At 40.9% G+C, this 22,096-nt stretch overlaps 1 protein-coding gene across 1 annotated transcript in view; it reads right to left on the minus strand.

The window, feature by feature from the left end:
* Positions 1 to 5,504: 5,504 nt before the first annotated feature.
* DDX10 (DEAD-box helicase 10) overlaps positions 5,505 to 22,096 on the minus strand; it is a gene marked incomplete at its 5' end in the record, with an annotated part of 178,735 nt that continues 162,143 nt past the window's right edge. Inside the window, 2 exons of the mRNA XM_080364108.1 lie at positions 5,505 to 6,007; positions 19,921 to 20,054. Coding sequence (XP_080220234.1) covers positions 5,815 to 6,007; positions 19,921 to 20,054 — 327 coding nt within the window. The 3' untranslated portion in view covers positions 5,505 to 5,814. The remainder of the gene's footprint in view (positions 6,008 to 19,920; positions 20,055 to 22,096) is intronic.

Genomic DNA, 22,096 nt, shown 5'->3' on the forward strand with positions numbered 1-22,096 from the left:
CTTCCTTCTGAAATGCAGTACAATGTATATGTGATGGACTTGGAAAAAAAATGGGCCAAATTCCATTTCACGTTAAGTGTGATAAACTCAAGCACATCAACACCGGCAACAGCAAGTTAAATTTACAGCCTGTACTTACACACAGCTCTTCCTAACAGCTTAGGTTTAGTATCAGAGGGACAAGCTGTGCATGACGGAGAGGACTTCTGTAGCCCTGGAGAGGCCATAGCCAGGAACATTATCTTCCTCCAGGATCCCATACGTGATTAGGAGAACAATGCTCGTTAGTTTCCTCTTAATGCAGCTGAAATCTCAGCACGGCTACTTCTCAACACAAAAGGATTTTAAAAACTGCTCAACAAAACCAATTTAGTTTAATTAAACTTATCTATATTTTACAGACAAAACACATCTCAGATGATGTGCAAAACTTACAGATAGCATCTACCCAAGAGATTCCACTCCTGGGTAAATCCGCTAGCTGATAGCCCAGTGTAATTTAAGCAATCATTTTTACATGACTGAATCTGATGAATAGTTTTCTTTGCAAAAAAAAAATGGTTTCTGGCCAGACATGGACAAAAACAGGCAATAACCAAGGCATTCTTGGAACAGATCAACTTCTCTCTACTGACTTAATCATAGCAATACCTTCTAACAGGCCTGAAAAGAAACGTCTTCTGCATTAGGCTTTCTAATTCGTTGATGTTCTTGACTGACTCATTTGCCTTTGAAGTTTGGTGAGTACTTCATTACAAAAGGGTTCACATGGCATAGACTAAAGCCTTGAGAGCAATTTTTATGATTTACAAAGATGAAGGCAATGCAATTTTCTGGTATCTAGTTCCACCTTCTAAAGATAAAACTTGCGGATCCTTCTGAGAATAAAATATTAATCTGAAAGGATGAGACTAAATTCAGAAGAACTGCAAACACCAGAGAAGAGAGCAATAAAACAAAGAAATCTAATGAAATATGGTGCAAAAGTGAAGGTAACAGTCTTTTCTTACTAAAACTATTGATTGGAAATTGTATTTCTCCTGGAGTTAAGATGTGTTCTGGATCTTCTAGCTTGAAGCACGCTGGGTGCAAGGTTTGGCTACGCTTTGCTCAAGGTCTCTATCAATTTAATAGCAAAAGCAGCTGCTGCACAAGAAAGTGTTACTGTCCTTCAGCTGCCTGTTACTAGCCCTCAGCCCAGTTAGCAAAATGGACAGCGTGAGGATTCATCTGTTTCAGGACAGAACCAACCAGCTTAATATAAGCCTCAGGTTATTAGTCAGAGGAAGGATATGGCTGGGGCTGTGACGCGCAGCATAAAAGCAGCAACATCCTGAACCACAGCGGCCGTTCCTGCAGCAGCAGCACCTGCCACAGCTCAGCATCCCTGATGGAGCTCAGCATCCCTGAGACAGCTCAGCAACCCTGAGACAGCTCAGCATCCCTGCCACAGGGCATACTCAATCTCTCATAGGAAATAAGCATTAATCAGGTCAAACTAGAGAGCAGCGCGATAAGGAAAAATATCCATTTGTAATCTCTACTAAGAGACATTTTCTTCTTGTGTTTTATATCAGTTTTATCATATGTATCCAAGATTACAGGAAACCACGGGGTCGCTTCAGTATCTTCAGATCTTGTGCTATTTTTTATAGTCTGAATCGAATGTTCTCTACCACAGCTCTCTGGTTTTTAATGTTTTGCTTCAGGCATTTCTCTCCCTTTATGAGTCTGGCCAGACAGCAGGACACACCAGTCAGTGCAGTAGCTGGACTCGGTCAGCTGCAGGAGGAATAAGGATTCTTTTTTATTTCTATTCACATAATAAAGAAAAATACCCATTTAAAATGTTAAATATTACTTTGCAACCACTTATGTTAGAGCCTAAATTTCTTATGCTATTCACACAATTTAACGTGCTGCATCAATAAGGTCTTTACAAAGTGAATACCTAACAGAAATTTGTGTGAAGCAGAGGCAGAACAGTATCTTTGCAATGACACATTTTATATGCCTCATGAAAATACTGCAAGCTGGACACATTTAGTAGCTAGCACATTTTGTGTCACTCTATTTAATTAATCTAAAAACCCCACACTCTTCAATGCTCTCATGACTTTTACCTGACTTCCAGTTTCCATCCAAAAAGAGACTTCAAGCAAATTGTAATAAACTGTCCACTAAACAAATGTCTCTATTATTTTGTGTGCAACAAGGAGAAAATTTGACTCTGAATAAAAGCCCACTGAACTATACCATTATATAAATGCCTAATGCATGTCTTCAGAATTAGATAAAATTTAGTCTTAATGCTATACCCAGCTATAAATCAACACACTGGAGCCATTCCAGCAGCAGCAGGAAATCAACCACTATTAATAGAAAGTGCAAGCGCAAACTATATATGAAAATTCATGATTTAAAACAAGATTGGAAAATACCACCATACTCAGACCTTGTTACCCCTCCTAAAGGCGTCCCCAGAGGGGACTTTCCCTCCCGCCATGGAGCGCTGCAGAGCACGGCGGGGAGCAGAAGCCTGAAGCTCACCCCAGGGTGCTCCCAGCACCAGACACCTCAGCACCGGCAGGTTGGGGTCCCGCACAGAAGTAGGTTCAGACACCAACTTGGAGGCTGCTCTTGCTAAATCACAAGTGATTTAGCTGTGGGTTCACCTGCATGAAGTCATCAATGCAGTCTTCGATTACAGGCAAGTCAAATGAATTCCGCACATCCATTTCTCCTGTGTAAAGCTGGGATTATGACACACGTGAAGTACAAGCTTGCAAAAGCTTGGGATTTGTTGTGATGCTACAGCAGCACCTGCTGCACCTGGGCCGAGGAGAAAGGGAGGTGCGGGGTGGTGTCCCCAGCTGGCCACTCTCCAGCTGCCCGTCAGCCCTGGACACACACTCCAGGTCTTTCGGCAGCAGGTTGAGAGGCCCATGAGTGTGAAATGCAGAGGAGCTCCCTGGAAACACCCTTCAGTCAAGTCAATCCTTGCATTTTTGAGATAAATATGTGTGCTCTTCACTTTTCTTTTTCTTACTCCAGAAGCACAGCTAAAAGCAGGGCTGGTGAGGAGCCTCTTAAACCAAATCTACAGCTGTGTGTTCTCTCTGGCACACACAGCAGTTCCCAGTTCTTGGATACACTCATCACACAAAGCATTTGCCTTAAGCCCCTTCCCTCTACTTTCTCACAAGTCCCTGTTTTACTGGGAGTCACACTCCAGGTTCACACCGTCCCCTCAAGGACAGCCACATCTGAAGCAGACAGACAAACTTCATAAGGATTTGAGAAACAATAGCACTACATCAGACAACAAAACTGCATTAGAAACTCCATTATCCCAAAATACAAAAGTAAGACAACTTGAAGAATTATTTTACACAGCCAATGAAAATAGCACGAGAACAGAAATGCAGTACAATCATTCCAATATACATAATTCAATTTTTCAGTCTTACTGCTCACTGGGTAAGAGTATAGTGTTTCAAAACAATGGACTCAATTTCAAAGCAGTAGTGACTTCAAATTGGGTCCATCTTTCTGAAACACCATGTACCTCTTTCACACACATACAAGTGAAAATATCCCAGTAAGAAACAGCAAATCTTTTGCGTTTTTACTTATTTGCCACAACAAACTACATTCAGCATTCTCAGAGCAAAGATCTGAGTTGAGAGACATCAAGTGATGCACAAGACAAGTGATCACCACAAAGTACACAATGAATCTATAAATATCTCAGAATAAGATGTATGCAGCACTGGATGTATGTCCACCTATATGCAGCTCATTATTTGAACAGCTTTGGGGCTCCCTGCCCCCACGCTCACCACCTCCCTCCGCGACCGCAGGAGCAGCACCTCTGCCATCCCAGCACACAGGCATTTGTTGACACCGCTCATCGCATTCACGGCAGCCGTTCACATGATGGAGCCTCAGCACAGCCACAGCAGCATCACGGCAGATCCTTCTTCATTAGCAGGTTCAGCAGCAACACTATTCCCAGATCACGGTATTTTCCAGGCCAACTGTGGCACCACAGACTACACACTGCTGCGCATCAGCTGCCAAGCAGGTCCCATCTTTCATGTTTAGCTGTTGGTGAAACTCGGTCATTTCTTCTCGTTCCACATTGTCAGGAAGGAGCAGATGGCAGATGTGCTCTGCCTATAATATTGTTTTTATGATACCCTGCCTGCTGGCAGAACAGCAGAAGCAACATTTGGAGACAAGAATTTGCAGTATATTTTCAGTTTTGGGTAACAGCTAAAAGACACCATAGGGTGCAGGGAGAGGAAGAAAGGCTCATACTGGTGTTGATAGACTTCTGTAACAAAAGAAACAAAAAGGAAAAACTGCTACTGAGAAAAAAGGAGTATCTACTTAAAATGTTCTTCATAGAGGTGATGGGATGACCAAAGAGACACAACTTTTTGAGATGTGTACTTCATGATTTGCTGAAGGGAAGCGACAGGGGAAAGCCCTCAGGCATTTGTACATACTCACTGTTTTACTCTGTATTTTGCGGTGTAAATGCCACTAAAGATACGAGTCTGCTGAAAACAGACAGTCATCACTTTACATGCCTGTTTGCTGTGACACTTGGCTCCGCAAACACTGGATTTTCCTCCTCTCCTTTGTTTTCTCACACAGCAGCCTTCCCTTTGCCTGTGTCATTGCGGAAACGTGTAAAACTCTCAGCAGTTCTCATCATTCTCCACGTTGCCTGGCGGGCTTTACCACACTTTCTTCTGAAGGATGTGCCAATATTCTTGAGGGGGTAGTCAAGCAAATTTGGCTCATAGCTGGCATTTGAGTGCAAGCAAGAGAAGAAAATCTACTTCACTAAGAATTTGGTATTGTATTAATATTTTGTTTTGCTTCAGAGAGAATGCCTTCTTCTTCCCTTCCCGGGAAAGGGCTCGTGTAGCATTATGTCTTGTTGCTGTTCATCAAGATGCAGCAGGTCTGGGTAAGCATGCACAAAATCTGCAACAATCACCCAGTTTGATAGGATGAAACTTGAAAATATTTTTCTTCATTATATTGTGTCATAACAACAACAACAACAAAGTAGCTCACTTCCAGTTTTAAGTCTGCCACAAAATCTACCTTTTAACCAATTGTGTCTGGCAGCATTATGCTCTCCACCTTTTTGAGGTATCACTGTGTTCTCATTCATATGAGATTCAAATGCAAGATTCAGTTTTAGCTTCTAAAAGAGGTTTCCTGAATTGGCTAACACCAGTGACAGAATCATAATAGAAATTATAACTGGAGATAAATAAATGCTGTTATAACAACATTGAAAGAAATACCATAACTTTACACCAAGGCTTCAGAAATTTTTATTAAAATATTTTTTAAATAGGTGAAAAAATGTATTTTAAGTAATATGATTTAAGCTGCTAACAGTATTTCTTCTTGAATAATTTTAGTACACATTTATCTTCTAAAATAACAAACCTGACACAGTCAAGAAAGGAGCACCTGGTTTTTATTTAAAGCAAGATTAAAATAAAAAACGGTAATTGCTTCAAAACTTGGAGATTTTAAATTATGAACGTGTTACTGCAAAATGACATCTGGGGATTTAGGTTGGAAAGTTCATTTAGAGAGCCTTATAAATCAAACTAAATCCTGTCTATAATCCATGAGCCAATCTAAGGCAATCCTGCTGCACATGGAACTCATTTATCTACGTCCACTGGTAACCAGCTGCCCAGATGCCAAATTAATTTTGTGTAGACTGCTGACAAAATTGTGGAGATGTCCCAGAAAAGAAAACGTGCAGGAAAATAATTAGCTGTGACTGTTGAGCAGATGTAGTACAAGCTCTTCGTCCTCTGCCAGAGAAAGCCCAGTATCTAATGGCAAACAGGGCTCCTCCTCTTGGCTGAATTTCACCTTCTTTCTTTTCGGTGGCATTTCTTCCGCTGCCGCACTATTGCTGCTATAGTTTCTTTTCTTTCTTCCACTCTCCTCCTCAAAATCACTGCAAAACCAAATCAATTAGTCTTTTTAACAACTGTGGTAATCAATATCATCATGTAATCAAACAATTCATTTTCAACAAGGCAAATTCATGTCAAGATAAGAGCAAACAAAATTACAATTCAGAAGGGTGAAGCAATAGAAGCCGATGAACTCTGAATGTCTAAATTAGAACTGCTTTCAGGCCGAGCTGCTGGTGGTTGTTCTGCTGTCTTAATTGATTACAGTATGTCAGGATATCGCTATCAGTCTTACCCAATATTTGCTGCCTTGTAGAGTGACAGACAACTTGACAAAACTGATTTAGTGATGTGTCAGTGGACCTCGACATGCACTCAAGATCTTTACTAAAATAAATATGTGACGAAAATAGAAGTATGAAAACTGTCATTTCATTAGCAAATCCTATACTTAACAGAGTTTTGATTTGAGTCCATCTCATTCAAGCTGCTTTTTTCCCTTCTCTCAGAAGCTTTCCTATTTCTTCTGCTGCTTTTCTTAAGACCTGAATGAAATACCTTTTGCAGCCTTCGATCTGGACAAAACCACCTTGTAACTGTTTTAATACTTTGACTTTTATCATATTGCCACATAACAGAAACAGGAGGAAAGCCCAAGTTCCCATTTATCTTCATGCAGCTTTTGTCCATAACAGGAAATTTGCTATAAATCATTTTATCTGAGATAAAAATCATCTAAAATCTGTTCTAAAATAGAACATCCATGCACCAGGTTACAGAGAGCTGGTTGTCCTATGCTGTAGGGTAGAACTCATACTAAAAGAAGCATAATGCAAACCCTCAAACCCCAATCCATTCTCTCCAAATAAGATAACCGAAATGAAATGGCACTCTCAGTTTTTCATGTTAATATTTTAAATAATATAACAAAAACAAAAATGGAACTTCAAAGACTGAGTTCAGACTTTTGTAAAATAGATGGTTAAATTCAGATTTTCGATTAAAATTCAGCAAATTTATACTCAGAAAATTTAATCTACTTAAAAAAAAAAAGTTTCAGCAAGATTTTTTTTAATTGCCTTATTTTTTATAATTGTTTAAGTGTAAATGTAACATTTGTGAAATGTCTCATTCAGAAATACCATTTACAGATTTAACAATTAGAAATAGCAGTTACACCAGATAGCTTTAATTGAGAATACCGTCCTTTGCACCAATACAGCCCAGGAACCCAATTCAAACCACCTTCTCTCCACCCTGTTTTTTCATTAACAGGACTAGTTACCACAGAATCACAGAATGTCAGGGGTTGGAAGGGACCTCGAGAGATCATCCAGTCCAATCCCCCTGCTGGAGCAGGAACACCCAGATGAGGTGACACAGGAAGGTGTCCAGGCAGGTTTTGAATGTCTCCAGAGAAGGAGACTCCACAACCCCCCTGGGCAGCCTGTTCCAGTGTCTGTCACCCTCACTGAGAAGTTTCTTCTCAAATTTAAGTGGAACCTCCTGTGTTCCAGCTTGATCCCATTACCCCTTGTCCTATCATTGGTTGTCACAGAGAAGAGCCTGGCTCCATCCTCGTAACACTCACCCTTTATATATTTGTAAACATTAATGAGGTCCCCCCTCAGTCTCCTCCAAGCTCAAGAGTCTGTGAAAACGCTGTGATTCTGTGAGACGCTGGTTTCACCTCTCACTGGAGACATCAACCCCAAAGCAGAGCAGTGGTCAGGAAGTTCCCCAACACTCTCTGAGCGGGACCGGCCGCACAACAATTCCTCCTGCTCCTGGCTCCTAACGCTGCTTTCTGGCTGCCCCTCCATGGAGAGGAAGGAGCAGCCCAAGATCTAATGGCCTTGCACTTGACTGCAGACCTGTCACCTGCCTCCCTTTCCTGTCCATCCCGCCTTCCAGAGAACAACGGGGCCACCTCCTGCCTACTTGTTACAGCACAAAGAGAGGAGGGAAATCCTGTGGGAAACACCTGACATTCCCACCTCTGTGCTGTTCTTCCCTGCCTATCCAAAAGAAATAGCGCAAGGCAACCTGATTTAGCAAGAGATGTCCCAGCCCATGGCAGCAGAGTTGGACTAGATGATCTTTTCCAACCCAAATCTTTCTATGATTCCACGAACAGCTGAAAACTGGGACATGTCAAAGGACACAGCAGCTTTGCTGGCTTTGGCTGCTATTTGCATGGGGGTGGCTTTTCAGTGCTTGTTACCAATGTTTATTTTATTCCTTTTCTGGGGAAAGGACTCTCTATTTGTCTCTGTACTGCTTAAGATATTCCATAAACGCTGAAGCTATACTAACAGTACATGAAAATACCCTGAAGCATGACGACTTCTCACCTTTCCAAGTGCCAGTGTGGGTTTGGGCTGGAGTTTCATAGTGTTGGCTTCTATCAGGACAGAGTATAGGGGTTCACTTTAAAAGCGTTAAGGTTGAATCCTCATTCAGTAAAAGCATTTTAACTTGTTTGCAAAAAAGCCAATTATTTCCATCATTTGAATGGACTCCGAAGCCTGGTTTGCATTCATAATTGACTAATGCTTAATTTAGGACATCAGTTCAAAACATCTTAGCAATTAAAACAATGCAGAAATCTCACAAGTGATGAAATAGCAAACTTTAAATATCAAATATGATACTCATTTTTGGACTTTCAGAGGCCCATAGACATAGACAACTGTAAGGCATAACATTTAAATATAAAGCACATTCAGAAGAAACTGTGAGATTCCTAACTTTTTCCACACACAGGAGCACATCACCATAATTACAATTACTCTTCATCACAAACTTTGTGAGAAGACTCTGCTGAGTCAAGCTGTTTCTTGTTATTAGTAAGGGACTGTGGTGCTCAATTAGTAGTACATACTAAAGGTATATGTTAGCAGGTGAGTATTCACACTAATTTGACCCCTACTGGGCTGTAAGCTGGAGAGGTGAATACAGAGGAATGTGAAACACAGGAAGCAGCAGCAAAGCCACCAAGCAAGGAAGAGCCAAAGGCTTGTGTTTTCATGATGTACAAAAAGTAAAAACAAAACAGTATTTGATAAAGTCAACTTAGGAGGGAAAGCAAAGAGTCATGTAGAACATGTGGATAAGATGTTCATAATTTTGAGGTGCGGAGAGCAGACAGACAGTGCTTGTCTATTGAATGTTTTGGGTTGGAAGAGACCTTTAAAAATGAGATGGTCCAGCCTCCAACCCTGCTCCTACAGGCTGGGTTTTTGCCAGCAGTGGTCTGGGTGGTGCGGAGAGGGGCTGTACTGCTATGCAGGAGCAGTCAGAGGTGTGGCTTTTACAAAGAGTGAAAGTGGCACTTTTAAAAGGAAGCTGGAAAATCACCAGAAGAGATGTCTGGCATCATGATGCCAAGGGGTATCCCGTACTCCCTCTGAGTGCTTCTCCTTAGCTGTTTGGACAGAAAGCTCCTGGGCAGAGATGTGATAGGTGTAATTCTAAGGGGCACTGGTACAAGGCCTAAGTGTGTGAAAGCAGCTCTATGGGGATGACTTCTGTACTTACTGTCAAATTAATTCCTCCTGGGTCTCCATTGACCAAAGGCCTGTCAGTCCACCCTGCAGAGCCAATCTTTCGATCCTTGGTCAGCTCGTATGGACATAAATGGCCCCTTATTCCTCACAAACACACAAACTGATGCATTACCAGCTGGTGTCCACAAATAGCCAAAACAAAATGGAGTTATTCTAAAGTGTACTATTTTCTAACAGAACAACGCAGTTAGACAGCAACCCCACAATTCAGATCCCAACCAAAGCCAGCGCGCCTTTTCTTCTTCTATTTATAACACTTAAAAAGCAGCATGTGCAGTTGGATTACAATTCCCTTCTTTTACCATCTGGTGCAATTTAGTTTTTTAGCTGCCTGAACGACCCACGAGGTCTGAAGCTGCCTGATGGAAGGATTTACTGGGATGGGCTGTGTTTGCACAGAGGAGGCTCACAGCCGCCTTACCAACAGGCACAGGCATTTCTGTGCTCACCGTTTGCGCAGCTGTAACAACAAAGGGAGATACTATCATTTGATAGTAATGTTTATTACTCAAACACTAAAGCACAGTTTATGAATCCTGTCCCTTAAATAAATGCCAGAATATACAAATGGCATTGGGAAAACAGGGGATCTAACTATGACTCTGACAGCTATACACCAAGAAACTCTAACTACTAAACATCATATCAAAAGGGTGTTTTGATGTGATACCAGGAAAAAAAATAGAAATCTTTTAATTGTTAGTATTTAACCCACTTCTGGGCTTCAAGGTATGTCTTGATACGCTGTAAGGTTTAGATTTTAAGTGCTTGAGATTCAGTCATTTGAAATCTGTGGCCACGCAGCCAAGGTGCTGTTGTTTAAACAACATGGTTCTGTGAGATCTCTAGACAGGCTCTGCTTCAGTTCACATTTATCAGGGCTTGCTTTGGAGCCCAGGTTTACCAGCACTGCTGGAAACAATCTGCCCTTGCTGCTGATCTGCAGGCCATAAGTCAAGTTTCCAAGCTGCGATAGCAGATACGAGCTCTTTCCCCAAAACATGTACAGGAATAATGAATGAATCTGCTAATAAAATACAGTTCAGAAAAGTTAGGAATAATTTATCCCATAAATATTGGCATTTTACTAATCAAACATGTTGTGCCACAAGCCTTCTTCCACATAATAAATTTTAATTCACAACGCCATGGCAGCAATCCTAATGAAGATTAATTACTGCAGTCCCTTCCATGAAGCCCAGTGTAGCTTCTTTCTTACTTGCTGTCAGAATGCTATAGCACATAGAAATGGTAATGAAAATATATTGTGTTGTGTTATTTCCCTTACTGGCCATTCCACTGATGTAAATCAAAACAGCTCTAAAACTAGATTTATAAAACACAACTGCAAGAAAAAGGATGAATAATCTACTTGTAATGAAATACCAGTGTAATAGTACTAAAAGCAAAGGACAAATCTGTCTTGGAGCTGAAGTACAATAATCTGGAAGAAGAAAAAAAAATGTAAATGGAAAACAGACCAGCAAGAGAGTATGCTTAATATTTCTTACTATTGCATGTGAAGTATACAGAAGATTTGATGGGAAAAAGCACCCGAACCAATCATCTGCTTTGAGGTCACCAGTACTTCCTAAAGTGCAGGGACGTCAAACTCATTTTCACCGGGGACCACATCAGCCTCACGGTTGCCTCCAAAGGGCCAAAGGTAATTTTAGGATGGTATAAATGTAACTACTCCTACATTTATCCTTGTCTATTGAATGGTTTGGGTTGGAAGAGACCTTTAAAAATGAGGAGTAGTAGTAGTAAATGAGGAGGAGTAGTAAATGTAGGAGTAGTTACATTTATACCATTCTAAAATTACCTTTGGCCCTTTGAAGGCAACCGTGAGGCTGATGTGGTCCCCGGTGAAAATGAGTTTGACATCCCTGCTCTAGTAGACAAATGGCAGTGGACTCAAATCAGGTGTCTAAGCCTGCAACAGCACTTCCCTTCCCTGTTCCTTTTACAGACATTGCTGACCATAAAGCAGCCATACCTGACACAGTGCTGGACCACTGGAGTTGCTGTTCAGCATATTTGGGACAATTTTAGCTTATCTTTATACACCAGTCTGAAAACTGAAATAATTCACAGGCTGATGCTCAAGCAGATCGAGTATCACTGGTCTGGGTTGAAACAACTTCAGCTGGATGTGACCATGGCTTCAATGAAACCATTTTGATCTGCTCTACGTCCCTCTGTCAGAGGTTTAACCTTCTCTTAAATGTGCGGCTGCTTTTGGAGATGCTGACAACCACTTCCCCAGCCCTCCCACCTATTCACGCCTCCTCAGCTTCATCTGACACTGACGCACTTTAAATCTGTTCCTCTCCTTTTCTTTTGTGTGACCACTGTCATCCTCCAGGTGTTGAAAGTCAATTTCTGAACTGCAGAGTTTCAGTAAATACTCATTCCATTTCACCTTCATTAATGCAGACACCTGCTGATGACATACTGAATTTGCTGTGGCTTCTTTGGTTTTGTGTGAGGTGTTGGGTTGTTGTTGTTGTTGTGTGGCAGAGTTTTTTGGTTTGGTTGGTTGGTTTCGTTTTTTGGTTGTTGTTTTGTTGTTTGGGTTTTTTTTTTTTTAGGTAATTTCTGTAGCTGTCAAGTTTACAGGAAGCACAGGAAAGATCTAGTCTGACCTGCAGAACTTAGGTTACCAAATTTCACTAGGAAATTCTACCACCATGTCCATTATAGATAGTGAACTAGAGTACAACTATTACAAGGACTTTCATGGCATAAGAATTTCACATCTCTACCAATAGCAATCCTATGTCTCAATGTCCAATTTTGCAGCTGAACACCATGATCAAGCTCTTAAACAGAGACCTTTTACAGTGTCTATCTTATGGTGCTTTTCTGGGCACCATGACATTAAGTTCTGGCCATCACAAAGTCACTGATATGACCTGAATAACACACGTTAAAGGGAGCACCATGACTAGCAGATGAATAATCTCAACAGACAATGTAATGTCAACTATATCAAGAATCACATAAAACTTAGCAGGTCAACATCAGCATCCTGGTATAAAAAGAAGGTACAAAAAACCAGCAATTTGCCTATAGTTTTCATAAATACAGGAAGGTACTCAACCAAGCAGTTCCAACTGCTGACTTGCACACCTGTCAGCTGATGACCAGCCATAAAATCTCGAACAAAACAGGACCAGAACTAAGACATTTCTCCTTTCCCCTCATGTCCAAGATCTTTTCCGTGCTGATCTAAGAGTTAATGCAATCAGTCGCACCTATTAAAAATTTAAAGAAGGTAATGATGAGGTCAATTGGAACTTTGTTCTTCCTCAACATTTTTCTTTGAAGAGGTTGAGGGATTAGAAATATCAGAAACTCAATTTGACTGCAAAATGAATATTTAAGAAATCCAACTGCTTTTCTTCCACCCTATTCAATACACTTAGATTTTTCACCTCATTAACAATTTACATTGATAGCCTTAAACCAAATATGATGAATGTTGCCAGATATACAAAAATTAATCTCATATTACATGCTTGGAGTCATTAATTACTCTGCTTGTAGAGGTATGGCTGGAAGGGAATTTTATTCAAAGGCAAATTTAACTCATGATTTCTTACAGCTCCCCCAATTAAAAAAAAATGCTGAGGGAGAGGGAGAAAATATTAACAATGTTTTTGACTTCTTAAACTATGGACAGATGGTCTATTTTTAAAGACTGTTGAAGGGAGATACCCTAGGTCTCACATGCTTGCTTTGCATTATTCCTTTTAGAAGCATTTTTCCCCTTAAAGTAAGTAGCAGCTAGTGTAGCCCAACGTATTTCTATTTTAATCCAACATTTTGAGCAAAATCACCGAATTCTGTAAATATAAAACAGAAGAGTTGTATTTTCTACTCTCAAAGCCTAATTTCACTGTGTGCTGCTCTCAACTGATTTGTCTTTGTTAAAATCATTAGGTCAATATTTCCTAGCCCCAAGAGCAGCTCATCATGCACACTCATCAGGGACAGCTCTAAGAGAGGTACACGAGGCATGCTGATTTAACAGAAACTCCTCCTCCCCACTGGCAGCAAGATTTCTTGCCTGTTCTCATGTTTCACCTTCTTAACCCAGCAGACCTCCATCATCCTCCCTTCTCCTTTCACGCATATATCCCCTCTACCTCTTTTCTTCCTCATGCAAAATCACTACCACTTCTCCATGGCCTTATGCTTGCCAGCAGTCTCTTCAGCTACCACATCCCTTCACCCATAGGCTTACTGGTCAAATTCTCTTGCTTTTATTGATTTCCTCCTTTTCCAAACCTTAATTAATTTCCTTCACTGCATCTTCCTCTTTCAGTTGTATTTCTGCTTCCAAATAAGCCTCCTATGTGGTGCTCAGAGCATCTCACAAGTCTCCAGACATACCCACACTGAGCCTCAAAGCTGACTTCAGAGCCTAGAAAACAGACCACAACATTTTTCACCCACACACCTAACAGAAATGTAGCATCATCAGCACTGCCTACTGGAAACAGTCCTTAACCTGCCCTACTGCACCAAAATACACTGGGACATTGCCCAGAAGAGCTCTAGTTGGCACCAGCCAAAGTCACAGCACTTGTGGACAATACGGACAATCATGGGCTGGTACTTAAGCCCAGACCCTGGCCAAAGCTGTTCAGCCTGTAAAGTCATGACTGATGCTCCCTCGGCAGGCCCAAGCCAGCACGAGATTAACCACCACATGTGCTGCACCATCCATGGCCTCAATTCTGACACCCTCCTTTCACATACTCCTAGAAATATCATTTTGTCCTGGACCCTGTCACCTTTCAAATCTATCAATTGGCACGTTACTGGCCAATGCTCTTGCCCTCACGAGCACCCCAGTTTTTCACTCTCCTCTTCCTTTTGCACACCTGCCCCGGCTGTTCTCACCTCTCACTGCAATTTAATTACTACCCTTAGCAGTGACTGGCAGAGCCACTCTTGGCCTGTCCCTGGCTATAACAATACAACAGCACTGTCTCTGCTTCTGGAAATCGCTGTTGATAATAAATTCCAAATAGTGGTCTTTGACATTGCTGGTTTATCTGTACTACCTCTCCCATTGGAGCAGTGCCTAAGCCAATGTGGCCTCTTCTTGAAGGCTCTGAATGTCAGGTCTAGCTAGGCTGTTTGAAACTGCTCTCTGGGTCCTTGCTAAGTCACATTCAGCTTAAATGCTGGAGAAGAACTTGAAGCAATTTGACTCACTTTCCAAATGTTGGTCTTCTCGCCTTCTTCACAAAGGCGGAATGTATTACTCATTGCCCTAGTCCTCCGGCAAACACAGAGAAGACTGAAAAGCAGGAAAGTATTCAGTCCTACTGTGTATAGATGGAAAAATGAACAAAAGCCTTTAAAAATCCCCTTGGAGGAAGTTAAGGACCTTTCCTATTATTAAAAAAGTCAATCAAAAGTCATAGCAAACAACGGAGACCAGTACTGTTTCCTGAAGTTGACAGAGGCTGTTTCTGAAGCTCATGGTGATGGCAGTTCTCGAGACACATTTGTTACCCCAACAGTGTCCTGCTCCCCCTCCAGGAAACACTGAAATCCTCAAACTGATACCAAAAACTGACCCAGACAGATTATAACCCCCAGAGTACTAAATGGGCATTACAGATTTACACAAACATTTTACTTAAGGAAGCAAAACCAAATTGCAACTTTGTAGTCATAAAACGAATACAAAAATATGTAACTGTGTAAGTCAGCAGGGTTTGCATGGCAAGAATGTGCCAATACTGCATGTGAAAATCATAACAAAATTTGTGTTTTAAGAGTTTATTTGCAAGACTACCTTTTAAAGAACCAAATAATGTTGAGATTTTAAATGGCCATCAACTACATTTTCAAACATATAGATCTTAAATCCATGTATGATCTTAAAAAAATTATAATACAAAATGTGTTTTATTTGATGAGCCTTGGTGTCTCCTATTTAAAATGTGAAATACGATTTTTAGACAGATTAGCTTCCGTGCATGACTAAGTTCCTAAGACCAAATAAAGTCCAGCCTTCCAAATAAATGTTCCTTTGCCAGGCTCAAGGCAAAATTCATCATTAAAAAAAAAAAGAAAAATTTCATTGCTAGAACCCTCCTTGATTGTAAATTATATTTCAAATACATTGTTACAATGTGGATGGCAGTGGACCATGGAAAATGTTCTTACTTTGCACTGTGTTCTAAAGTCACCTCCAAACATAGTCCAAACACCACATTTAAAGTACATTTAGTAAATTAAAACCTGATGAGCCTTAATACATGGCAGAAAAAAAATCCCTATCTCAATTCCAATTGAATCATGTATGCAGAGTGTATTTTTTGTGCTCAGAGTTACTCTCTTCAACCCAAACTACATTCAAGACAAATCTCCTTGGGATCACTGAAATACTGTAGACATCAAAGTTCCAAGAAAACAGTCCCTGAAAAAGTAACTCAAGTAAGGACAAGCTCAATAAAATGGAAAACCAAAAAGGATTAACCTGTGTCTTCTGGGTACTAAATTTACATTTGTAAATCTGGCATACTGAAAACAAGAAAAAGATTTTGTCAGAAATTATTAGTACATTCCTGGTTTCCTTTTTTGTATTTTCTTTCTTTTCCAACCTAGTTCCCAGGAAGGGGAAATGACCAAGGCCTTAGGCTTTCTTTGAGTCTCAGCTCTCCCTGAGAGCAGACACTGACTATGGGGAGCCAGACCAGCCACTGATTCCAAATAAATCTTCATGGATTAGCACTGCCAAAAATCTGTCCATCTCTGTCAATTTTTATGCTTAAAGCTTAGCTAATTTGGAGTCTAGCTGACATCTTTGGGGAAAAGATCAATATGAAAAGTGATGTATGAATACATGTAAAAAGACAAAAGTGATCTCCTTGAGATAAATGGTAACTTAAGGATACTGAAAGCAAACTAGACAAAATTCCCAATTTTAAACTGACTGACCCCGTAACATTTTTAAAATACTTCTTAAGTAGTTATGCTACAAAACATTGTACTGACAAGATAACTAAGCCTAGGTAAGGCTAGAAGTTGAAATAATGCAAAATCTTGTTTAAGAAATGCAGCACTAAGCCACTACCTTTTTTCCTACATGAAACAGGCAACAATTTAGCAGTAATTAGGAAATGCCTGAGGTAATTAAACATTTAATAGGTAGTGTTGTATCACTAGGTTTCCTACACTGGGCTGCTGCTAACTCCTTCCCACCAGCTCAGTTGTCCATTAGCTTAATGGACTGCAGGAATCTGCCCCTTCAGCAGCAACGTGCACACCAATAAACCGGGGCAAGGGTTGCTCAGTGTCCAAGCACCTACCAAAGCTTTACTTTAGACTTTCTCAGTAAACTCAGTTTTACTCTTTCCAAGAAAAAAAAATAACAATAACTATCAGGATTCCCTCTCTACTTTGGTACCTGTGGCAACACATTACTCCAGAAGATAGCTCAGAATTTGATCTCAAAGGCAAAAGGACAGAACCACCACTGCTCTGGTCCCCAGTGGAGAAGTGTTAGTATCTTGAAATACTTCTCTTGGAACCTCTGCTGTTGTCCTATGTAAATGCAGAATTGCTAAATACACTTTTCTATTGGTTCTTGCCTCATAGCTAATATTAGGCCAAAGGTGGCCCTTCCCAACAAAATGGAGTTTTACAGGATAATCTAGCTGCCTTATATCCAGGTTTTACTCATCAGAATCTCATATATTAAAAATACAGTATTAACCATATTACTGATGTTACCTGGGGAAGCTGAGAAAAAAGTTTCATCACATTAACCTGGTTTCACTCCAAGCAATATACAAATACCACCAGAGGATGCATTTATCAAAAATAGATATATTTCAAGTCTAGTAACATGTGAAAAGCAACCTACAAATCCTCTTATACAGCCCTCTCCAATAAATACTGAATCCAAACTTCATTAAAGATAACTTCTTTAAAAATTATGCTGCTTCCTCCAACAAAAGCAGATGGGCAGTCAAGTGGTCATAAATACAGAAGGAAATGGAAGAATTTTGTTTCAAGAATGATGGGTCTCATTTTCTACTTGTTTTTAGGAAGATGTATTGATGTAGTACATGGCTTTTTCATTCATTTTACACGGAGTGGAGATACAATCAGTTTAGGAAAGTGAAAAACCAGAAGCAACTAGAATTGACTTCCAGTTACGCTCTTTCTCCCACTTGCACGAAGCAGCAGCAATTTACTACTGCTCAGAAAAAGCAATGTCTTTCTTACATCTTTGTCAGTTCTACTGACCAAGACATTGGTCAATGGGCTACAGGGAACACGGTCACCAGCTTTTTTAAATTTTTTTTAAGGGTATCCAGTCCTTAAATCCATGTCCCCATGCCCAGTCCTACATACTGCTCCCACAACATGCAGTGACACAGGGCCAGGGACAATCTAGCCATGAGGATTTAGCTGATTCAGATGTGAAAAGCAAAGGATTTATGAATCTAATCATCTAGAAGAGAGCAAAATAAAGGTTTATACTCCTATGCAAGTGTCAAGATCATATTTATGAATCTGTTACACGATAGGCTGTTTGTCAGAAACACACAGATGGACTTCTTATTGCAGTGAAGCTGATGACAAAAACGACACACGAATTCATGCAGTATCGCTGCTTCTTCCTGCAGCATGTGCTGAAGGAATATGCTGCCATTATCTACAGATCCTCATCTATTAAACTACAAGAAACAAAATCTTCTGGTTTATATCATTTAAAACACTTTTAAACTAAGAAGAAAATATTAACATTGCTAATTTTATTATATATTTACTTCTAACTCAGATTCCGCTTCATTTGTAGTGTAAAAGAGTCTGAGCGACACTGAATCAGAAAACTCAGCAAGTTTCACTGTGCACAAATTTATTTAATGTAGCACAGGTACAAAGAGCTCATCCAAATCCTTGAACATCTCTTCTTTTGAACAAAACCTATAATGTGACAGTAAGGAAATGTATTTTTGAAACTGCATTGAGTTTGCATGGCAAGGTTTCGGTAGCAGGTGGACTACAGGGGTGGCTTTCTGTGAGCAGCTGCTAGAAGCTTCCCCTATATCTGACAGAGCCAAATGTCAGCTGACTCCAAGATGGACCCACTCATCAGCGATGGTGGTAGCACCTCTGGGATAACATATCTAAGAAGGGGGAAAAAAATTGTGCAACAGCAGTTGGGGGAGAGGAGTGAGAATATGAGAGAAACAGCCCTGCAGACACCAGGTCAGCAAAGGAGAAGGGCCGGAGATGCTCCAGGCACCAGAGCAGAGTTTCCCCTGCAGCCCCTGGTGCAGACCATGGTGAGGCCACCTGTCCACTGCAGCCCATGGAGGTCTCATGGTGGAGCAGGAGGACCCCACACCAGAGTAGGTGGATGCCCAAAGGAGGCTCTGACCCCATGGAAAGAGCACGCTTGAGAAGGCTCCCGGCAGGACCTGTGACCCCATGGAGAGAGAAGCCCAGGCTGGAGCAGGTTTTCTGGCAAGAGTTGTGACCCCGTGGGTGACCCAGGCTGGAGCAGTCTGTTCCTGAAGGACTGCACCCTGTGGAAGGGACCCAGGCTGGAGCAGTCCATGAAGAACTGCAGCCTGTGGGAAGGACCCACGTTGGAGAAGTTCATGGAGGACTGTCTCCCATGGGAGGGACCCCACGCTGGAGCAGGGGAGGAGCAGCAGAAACAACCCGTGATGATCTGACCACAACCCCCATTCTCTGTCGCTCTGTGCCACTGGTGGGGAGGATTGAGAAAGAAAACAGGAGTGAAGTTGTGCCCAGGAAGAAAGGGGGGCCAGGAGAAGGCATTTTAAGATCTGTTTTTATTTTCTCATTACCCTACTCTGATTTGATTGGCAATAAAAAAATTAATTTTCCCCAAGTTGAGTCTGTTTTGCCTGTGATGGTGATTGGTGAGTAATCTCTCTCTGTCCTTGTCTCAACCTACAAGCCTTTCATTCTATCTTCTCTCCCCTGTGCAGCTGAGGAGGGGAGTGACAGCAGCTTTAGTGGGCACCTGGCAGCCAGCGAGGGTCAACTCATCACAGAAACACATGAAACCTCCAGAGAATCAGCCAAGATTTTTGCATGTAGAACAGGAACAGTCTCACCAAGATCCCTTCGACACTCCCTCAAAAGTCTGCCTCATACAGCTTCACAAAATAAAATAACCTTTAGCAGAGATTTCTGTTCAGCACTTACCTCACAAACCAACTTAAATACTAAGTCCCAGGAGCAAGAGGATGAATATAAAATGAGTTCATAACTTCTAGACAAAACAGTTCCTAAAAACCATGAACACTTCAAAATGAACGTGGATGACCCAACCCTAATTGTTTCGTGATTCTGTGATCTGTACGTACCTCTGGCTGCTTCTGCTTTCCGAATCCTGCTCTTCATCAGAATCTTTGTATTTATCAGGATCTGGAAGAGTACTTGGATCAAACTCTTCTTCACTTCCACTGTGAGCAAGAAAGGCCACTGTTTCCTCTTCATCCTACCAGGTGAGAAACAGAGAGTTACAAGAGAAGCAAACAAGTCCATGTTACTTGCCAGAACCCCATTTATTGCCACCTTGCCTTAAACCTTGACAAGCAAGGATGCCACAACAAAAACCACTGCCTTCAATTGCAGTCAAAGACCACCACTATATAGCCAGGAAAACGGAATAATTTCTCTCATCATCAGTGCTCTCCTCTGAGGCTGTTTGTTAAATGTTTAAGAAATATTATTCAAAAACAAAGCAGGAGGATTTACATGTAAATTCTATCTTTCCAGTATTGTCATTTACTCAATCTAAGAGAGATTTGGGCAGCAACTAATCAACAGTCCTCAGAGAGCAAGTGTTTAAGTAACATGAAACTTTAGTGTATCTCAGAAACACACTGCTAAGAGACACGAGCTTGTGGACACACTGATCACTGCTCCAAGGTGTATTCCATTAAATACTCTTGATTTAAAACTCATCTGGATGTCCTTGCCATTAAAAACCAAAACACTGCTTAAGCTGAATTAGCTGCTCTAAGAGAGTTTCAGGCACCCACCAGAAGGGATGTATGTTCTCCAGCCTCCCCCCAGATCTCTCATCTGTCCCCTCGGGGGCTCAGCCCCCACTGACCCCCAGCACAGCTCAGCACAGGCTGTCAGTTTTCCCCAGGGAGCAGGGATGCCTCACTAATTCCTTAACAGAGAGGGCACAGAAGATGCTGCTCCATACAAGTCCTGGGTAATAGAATAAAGCTGACTGCTTTTGCAGATACAGGTTCTGCTCCACGCAGCCTGGAACTGACCAGTTTTGTGAACTTTTGCTAACAGGCAGGAAGAAAGCAGATGGACTGGAGGCCATGTGCAATTGTATATACACACAAAAATGCAAGAAAATAGCTTACAGGCATTTATGAAAAACGTGAACCCTAGATCCACACATATTTATGCTGAAAAGCAAAAACAAATGCAAATAAAGTATAATTAAAGATATCACAACCTTTTGTTTACATATCTAATCAACATGCACACAGTTGAGTTTCCAGAACAGTACTCATTTAAACAATCCTTCGTTCTACTAAGAACTTCACATCATTAAATATGTAAAGTTCTTTTTTGTTCTGATTTTTCACCATTTCCATTTATCACCAGGTTTTAAAAGAACACTGTCTTTATGTGCACACAACTCAGCACAATAAAACTAATTATTGCCCTCTCTCTCCCCCAAAAAAATCTACTACAACAACAAAAACACCATCCGCAAACAAACCCAAACAAAAAGAACACTAACAGTCCTTTTGATTTCTGGACGTGGGGTGAAGTGAAGGGAAATGAGCTGCTGAAGGGTAGGATTAGTCACTGCTGCAAGAGCCCCTTATTGCCTGTCCAGTGACACCCCTGCAGTGCACTGAACACTGAACACAAGCAGAAGAAGGGGATAAAAGCCAGATTTGCAATCAGAAGGCAGAAGAAAAACATTTTAAACACACATTTTGTTCTTGACTACTTTGAAATACTAGTAAAGGTAACTGTATAGCTGGGTGTAAAAAAAAAATCACTGAAAGCATGGTCAGACTCAGCAGCACCATAAAGTGCCTCAGGCAACACAACCAGGCACTGAAAGCATCTTGATTACCAGGAACATCGGGTGCTACTTCACAATAAAGTTGGTTTTCTTTTTGTCGTGGTTTTTTTACAGCATTTTATTTTGCTTACCAAAAAATATCTTCTAGCTCATCTATTAGTACAATATTAGAGAGCTCTACTAACTCAACAGAAAAGTATTCTGAAGGCCACCTTTTTGTTAATGAATTTCCATATTAGAAAAGCATTCTGCAGTAAATTATAGTTTATTTCAATATCTTTAAACAATAAATATTCACTCTACTTGTCCCTCCCATTGCAGCTATTCTTGCAACATAACTGGTGCATACCAATTATTGACATATACTTTTTCTGAAAAAAAGAGAACAAAGTATTTCTTATATGTATGTGTGACACTATACAGAGTTCTGCAACATTAAGGATGACTTCCAATACATGTTAAGACTTAAG

Source organism: Nesoenas mayeri (genome assembly GCF_963082525.1).
Source record: "Nesoenas mayeri genome assembly, chromosome: 1".
NCBI classification, from domain to species: domain Eukaryota; kingdom Metazoa; phylum Chordata; class Aves; order Columbiformes; family Columbidae; genus Nesoenas; species Nesoenas mayeri.